This window comes from Prunus dulcis, chromosome 2 (assembly GCF_902201215.1).
Source record: "Prunus dulcis chromosome 2, ALMONDv2, whole genome shotgun sequence".
In the NCBI taxonomy this organism is placed as follows: domain Eukaryota; kingdom Viridiplantae; phylum Streptophyta; class Magnoliopsida; order Rosales; family Rosaceae; genus Prunus; species Prunus dulcis.
This window is the reverse complement of record NC_047651.1, coordinates 8,707,787-8,714,965: the sequence shown is the minus strand read 5'-3', so window position 1 is coordinate 8,714,965 and position 7,179 is coordinate 8,707,787. Positions and strand designations below refer to the sequence as shown.

Sequence of the window (7,179 nt, the reverse complement as noted above, 5' to 3'; positions counted from 1 at the left end):
ATGCCTAAATTTGGTTCAACAGAAGATGACCTCTTCGAGATTGAGGTCGGGCAATTCTTTCGGACTAGGTCGGTATGACCAACTAAGTCGTCCTCCAGAACCTGTAAAACAAGATAGCTTCAGCGGGTGACACCGAGATGGTGCCGGCCAAGGACCCTCCGATGCTTAAGTCAGTCGAGTGTTTGAGAGTAAAGTTGTACAATAGGTTCATGTGCATAGAATTGCATACCTTTTACGGAGGATGGCCTTAGCTTTTTATATCATCCTAGACAACCTAATCCTTCTCAGAGTGGGACTCTAGAGCAAACCAGCTCTCCTCAAACTAGGACTCCTGAACAATCTAATCCTCCTCGGACTAGGACTCCATTTAGATTGGCGTCTTGGTGATTCCGAAACATCCCAACTTCTTTGGGATTAGAAGTCCTTTGAGTGAACACCACGTAAATCAAACTCATGTGCATCGAGGCTGAGCTCAAATGGACTCCCAAGTCCACATGGGTCAGGGTGGAAAAATATATGGTGACCAAGCTCGAGCCCAGCCCGACCACTAATACTGTGGTCTAGCCTAGCTCGACTAATAACACCGTGGTGTAGCCTAGCTCGGCCTAGAGGTATTTTACCTCACAAACAGAAGTCCCTCAAGTCCCCTGACAAGAGAGTTTTGTGTGGGGAGTTGTACTTTAATAATTTGGCCGAGCTAGCAATATTAAGTTATAAAATAATTTTTTAATATTTCCCATGTCACATATCAGCACCAGGAGTCCCCCAAGTTTCCACAAAAACAAGCTTGGCAAAAGGACTTGGTTAGTGGCGGGAGAATAAGAATTTAGCATGAAAGAGAATAATAAAACCTGATGCTTGCCTTGTCTCACATTAACTACCATGTGGCTGCTTGCGTACAATTATTTGAGTTTTAATTGTACATATGATATTTGATTTCAGACTTGTGTGTCTTTGAGAATAACAAAAGATAATGTTTGAAAATATCTCATGATGAGGACGCCACATGGCAAGTATGCATTGGTAGAGAGCTAAAAAATTGAGCTTTCCATGACAGCCCCATTTTTGAAATGAGAACAACCCCAAAAGCTGGGTTCAGACCACAAAAACGCACAGCAAAAAAAGTGAGAACATATCAGCCCCTAACCTAATTGTTATTTGGAGAAGAAAGGAAAGGGTGAGTGACGGCGAAGTGGAAGGCCTGAAATCTGATCCCAGCAACGCTAATACATCCAAGGAGGTAGGATCTCACCAACCCATTTTTTATTTTCTGCTACCACCACTTCTGAACTGAACATATCAGCCCCAATTTTTTATTTTGTGAAGAGAGATCTATACTTTTCTGTTTATTTTTTTATTTGGACCCACGCGTTTCTTCTTGCTGCTTTCTTGTTGCTTCTTAATGGAGGCCATATATGAATTAATGTATAACAATGTCTGGGACCTCATGTCTGCTGTTTGTAGGGATTGGTGTGCTTTTATATAATATAATATAATATAATATATATATAGGCGAATTTGTGACACTATGTTTTTGACACAAGTTTTGGCATAATTTTTGAGCCATTAGATTACTCCACTTTCAATGATTGAGATTAAACCTCACATGGTAAGTAGTTTTTTAAATAGACAATCATTAATTTTATTTTCTCTCTCATAAAAATAAAAGAAATGATTTTCTCTCTCCTCTTTTTTTTTCTTGTAGACGTAATCCCAGCTGCCTCTTTAATATCAAATATTTATTAAGGTGTAATAAATAAAGAATTTCACCAAAAACTAAAGGCCCAAACCGTGAAGAGTCTCTTCAGTTTCCCCTTCTTCCCACACCTTCATGTGCAATCATCAATTCATCTTCAGTAGTTTTTTCTTTTATGTCAAAGCAATTTCTCCTATCTTAATACAGATATTGTATCATCAAAATATTGGAGCACCCACAAGATATTTCCTCCAACTCTCAATCCCATATCTCCGGGAAAATTAATTAAATTTCAAGTCAACTTCCAATCATAGCTGTAGCCAATTTCTGGAATGGTAAATGCCCAATTTATTAAGCTCATGATTCACAACAATCTGTAGCTCAAAGAATGACTTCCTCCCCAAGGCTACTTGTGTATATTGTATAACCCCGACCATGCCAGGGGCCATCTTGGACATTGTTCAACTGTAATGTTTTGATATTCCTGTTCACATTGTAAGAATACTATCTATAAGTTTTCAAGCATAAAAATCTTAATCAAAATTAAGCCATTTGTCTACTTTCAATGATCTAAAGAATTTCAATAGTTCCGAAAGGATAGCTGCCAGTCATAGAACATCATTTTTAATCATGAATGGTGATTCAAATTAAAGAAGTTCTTTTTTTTTTCGTCAAAAAGATCTTCTATTCAAAGCACAAGAACCTCTAAACAAGAGTCTCACGCCCATAAAAGGAAAACAAGTCTGTCCATGCAAGGAAACAGACAAAACATAGAGAGTCCAGAAACCAAACAATACAATAGATTGATCAAGAAGAAAGGCGCCAGAAAGATGATCCAACCATAAGGATGTCAAAACGATTCAAGACCAATCAACAACCAAATTAGGCATGGTGAGGACAAGGGAGTCCATCCTTGCAAAGGATGTGCACAAGAGAGGTGGGGGGCCATGCAACCCAAACTTCCGTACTCCTCCTCGATAGTGCCAGCGACGCAAGATGATCCGCCGCTTGATTACAATTTCTAGTGGTCCAATTCCACCTGCACTCTTCAAAATATCGTTGCTCATTGCGGATGAGTGTAAGAATTGGGTACAAATTCCAACTCCCTCGACCAAAAGAGCCACAAACACTTTTGATAAGCTCCAAATAATTTGACTCGAAACAAACCATGTTGTGACCCCGCTCCTTAGGAAATTTGCAGCCCTCCCATAACGTTGTTGCCTCAGCTATAAGAGCATTCTCCGCTTGAAAATCCACAGATTTGGCCCCAAGAAATCTTCCTTCAAATTTTCGAATAACTATGCCAGCCCCTGCACGACATGTGCTTTTCCTCCAAGCGGCATCAACATTTATTTTGACAAAAGGCTCAGAAGGGGCTGCCCAAGACGCCTGGGCAGAGGGATGAACTGATCTTATGGTGGAAGAGGTGATTAGATGCTTTAGAGAGAATCTTTCATTTACCTGGTTGAAAATGGCCTTGAGGGTTTGCTAGGGTTGGGGTGTGAAATTGTCAAACACCACCCTATTTCTAGTCTTCCATATATTCCAGCAAGTGTATGCAATCTGACAGAAAATTCGGCTTCTCTCCTCCTTTGTGTTAAGGCCTATGATCACGCAATCCCGCAACCATGTATGCAGAGAAGAAATTTGCTGCCTAAGCTCATCTAATTGGTAAAAGTGAAGGTTGATCAGTGGAACTTGTGTTCTTCACGAGATAATCAACAAGTGTTGTGGCATCAAATTTTCACTTTGTATTCTCTCTCTATTAAAACGATAAAAGTTCTTAATGAAAAAAAAAAAACAGTAATAGTCAAAATTTTCAGATATGAAACGATTAAAATCCCTAAATCAAACCCTCAAAAGAGATGGAGGTCTTTTCTGGTTTCATGAAAGAGAGGGAGGGAGGAGACTCTTGTTGTAGATAAAGAGAGAAAAAGATACCGATATTTTTTATGGTCTCATGAAAGAGAGTGAGAGAGATGAGTGCGAGAAAGAAGAGAGATTACCAAGAAAAAGGAAGGAGAGAGAAAATCGTTTCTTTTATTTTTATGGTGAGAGAGAAAATAAAATTAATGATTGTCTAATTAAGAAATTAAAATTATTTCCCATGTCAAGTTTAATCTCAACCACTGAAAGTAGAATAATCTAATGGCCCAAGAATTGTGTCAAAACTTGTGTCAAAAACATAATGCCACGGATCCGCCCCTATATATATATATATGATTTGATAAAGTGTATGCACGTGGTCTATGCTTGTTGAAATTTGTTCTTTGTTGCTGCTTGAAAACCCACGGCCAATATACTCACAGGTTTGGCATATTGGTGTGCAACCCATGTATGAGAGAACCAGTACTCAAATGGGTAGCTGTGATAATTAAAACACAAGGAAGAAGTCCCTAGGCATATGTAAACATGGAGAACTTTATGAATCGCTAACTGACTTTCTTTGTTCTGAATATATCTGTTGAAGTAAACATAAACCAAATAGTTCACTACCTTGTGATACTAGGAGGCCATGTGTCTTGATATGCTGAAAAAAGTTTGGAGTTTGTCCCTCTTTATGTGACTATGTCATGGAATTAATCTTTGGGACCAGGCTTTGTTCTTTATTTTTCTTCCTTGGAACCCCTTGCACTTTAAATTGTTGACATAGCGCCGTTGTGCTGTTGAGATGTTAGTATCTCTTGTTCCCCTTTTTTTTTTCTTTTTCTTTTGGGTGTGGGTATGACCCAAAATATATGGATGTGAGTTGCTGGGCCGCTGCCCTGTGCCTTATATGAACCCCCATACGCCTTGTTGCAAAAAATTATGTGAAAAAATAGAATTTCTAAATAGGCACAATATATGCTGCTGAATTGTTTGTCATGTCGTCAGTTTTGTCATGTTGGTGTGTCCATATCATTTTCATCATGACTGAAGGATATGTTTATTGGTGCATGTAGGCACAAGCAAGGGGTAGGAGAGCTCATGATCAAGATCTATCAACAGGATCAGAACCTAAAAGAAAAGAACCTCGCCATCTGAGTTGCTTAAGTCCCCATTCTAGAATATGACCTAATGTATGCGACGTGCCAAGTAGATGTCTGAGTCGGATAGTTCACGATTTGGGATGGAGGATTAGGAAAGAGATTGGGATCCGAGAGACGAGAGTGAAGGGGGTGATGAGGATGAAGAGGCTGAGATAGTAGGAGGAGATGGCGGTCTTGTTGATGATGAGGTAGATATGGAAGATGAGGTGGTAGCAGGGAGGATAGGCCAATATAGCATTGATAAGGTAAAAAATGAGATGACCGAAGGTGAGCTTGAGCATTTGAGGTTGGAGTATGGGATCCCAGACACCATAAAGCTGAGGTTACTCAGGAAGGATGAGAAGGCAAGTCAGCCCCCAGATGGCTCGGTCTTGATACATCCAGGGTTCTTTAAATGTGGGTTTAGGTTGCCCCTCCACCCGTATGTCCATAAATTCCTTAGAACCTTAGGGTTGGCTCCCATGCAAATCAACCCAAATGTCTATATAGCCTGGTTGAGCATGTATGTGTTATGGAAGCAACTAGGGCTTGGTGAGCCTTCCTTTGCTCAGTTCGCAAACCAATATTGTCTGAAGAAACATCCAGGTAGCATAGGGTGGTGGTATGTCTGTGCTTTCATGAATATAGAAGGTGCCTTGATAACAAATAACTCTTCAAAGAAAGCTTGGAAAAACAAGTATTTCTTTGCCTCAGGGAATTGGAAGTTTAGAGAGGGAGATGTGGGCTCTGGCGCTCGAGTTCAGACTTGCTTTCGTCGAGCAGGTGGGTACTTACATGTCATGTAGGTTAGCATATTTTTAATCAGTACACCTTTGTATGATTGGTTGACCGTTTAATACACGGTGTATACGGGGTTTTGCAGATAGGTGGGCCAGACCTTCCATTTGAGGTCTGAAGTTGGAGCAGATCGTGAAAGTTCGAGCTGAGAGAAGCCCCTTCCTTGGACATGGGGGGGTCTAATGGTGGGTGAGGTGAAGATGGGCACCTATGAGGTTGATGCGCACGATGAGACCGTGATGGGAGGTGTTCATGGGGATGACGCTTCTCTGACTTGATCGGGCTAGACTGGCCTTTTTGTATACCCCACGTGGAGTGCTAGTATGACGATCATCCATGGAGTTCAGGAGTTAGTACTCCTTTTGTTATGCCTTAATTATATCTGTTTTGAGACATTTGTGTTGTTTATTTTGTCGTCACTCTGTGATCATGGTGGTTGTTCGATGTATTTTGTTGGACCTTGGTCTTCATTGTATTATCTATGTATGCCTCCACATATGTTGTTGTAGGCCAAAAACTCGAAGGTGATTTTTTTTTAAGCTTAGCAGATTTTCGGATAATATATATATATATATATATATATATATGCACATACACATATATACATATATCTCTATGGGTATGCTAGAGCTCGACAAATTGAGGTTGAACCCTTGCTAACCTGAGCGCGAGCTTGGCATGTCGAGGTTGGTTCTTTACCAACCCGACCAGGAGCTTGGCATGGCGATGTGGGCTTTTGCGAACTTGACCATGAACCTGGCGAGTTGAGGTCGGTGCTTTCTCAACCTGACCATGAGCTTGGCATGGGGAGGTGGGTTCTTCTCCAACCTGACCATGAGCTTAGCATGCTGAGGTAGAGGTCGGCTCCTTGCTGACCTAGCCATGATCTTGGTATGACGAGGTGGGTTCTTGGCCAACCTGACCATGAGTTTGGTATGGAGAGGTAGAGGTCGGCTCCTTGCCAACTTGGCCATGAGCTTGGTGAACTAAGGTTGGCTCTTTGCCAATCTGAGCACGAGCTCGGAGCTTTCATCCATCAAAGCTTGATAAAAATATAAGTCGAACCTCTAGTCCATATGAGCTCGATAAGAAATATAGCTCAGGCCTTTCGTTCATCTGAGCTTGGCCAAAAATGAGCTTACACCTTTCGTCTATATGAGCTTGATAGAAATATAGCTCAGACCTTTCGTCCACATAGCTTGGACCTTTCGTCCATATGAGCTTGGCCAAAATTGAGCTCAGACCTTTCGTCTATATGAGCTTGATAAAAATATAGCTCGGACTTTTCGTCCACATGAGCTTGATCAAAATATAGCTCAGACCTTTCGTCCATATGAGCTCGATAAAAAATATAGCTCGAACCTTTCGTCCATATGAGCTTGATAAAAAATATAGCTCGGACTTTTTGTCCACATAAGCTTGATAAAAATATAGCTCGGACCTTTCATCCATGAGCTTGGCCAAAATTGAGCTTAGACCTTTCGTCTATATGAGCTCAATAAAAATATAGCTCGGACCTTTTGTCCACATGAGCTTGATCAAAATATAGCTCAGAACTTCCGTCCATATGAGCTTGATAAAAAAATATAGCTCGGACCTTTCGTCCATATGAGCTTGATAATGGGCTTGATAAAAAAATAAAGCTAGGACCTTTTGTCCATATGAGCTTGATAAAAA

At 40.7% G+C, this 7,179-nt stretch overlaps 1 protein-coding gene across 1 annotated transcript; it reads left to right on the top strand.

The window, feature by feature from the left end:
• The first annotated feature begins 4,645 nt into the window (after window positions 1–4,645).
• Window positions 4,646–6,005, top strand: LOC117619489. Its single transcript, XM_034349460.1, has 2 exons — window positions 4,646–5,487; window positions 5,588–6,005. The coding sequence occupies exons 1-2, from the start codon at window positions 4,920–4,922 to the stop codon at window positions 5,611–5,613; spliced, it is 594 nt and encodes a 197-aa protein (XP_034205351.1). The 5' UTR covers window positions 4,646–4,919; the 3' UTR covers window positions 5,614–6,005.
• The last annotated feature ends 1,174 nt before the right edge of the window (window positions 6,006–7,179 follow it).

Bases quoted from the DNA above. Each gene is read 5' to 3' on its own strand.
- LOC117619489 (XM_034349460.1), top strand. From the start codon at position 4,920: ATGGAAGATGAGGTGGTAGCAGGGAGGATAGGCCAATATAGCATTGAT. The intron at 5,488-5,587 runs GTGGGTACTTAC...GGGGTTTTGCAG, and splicing joins GACTTGCTTTCGTCGAGCAG to ATAGGTGGGCCAGACCTTCC.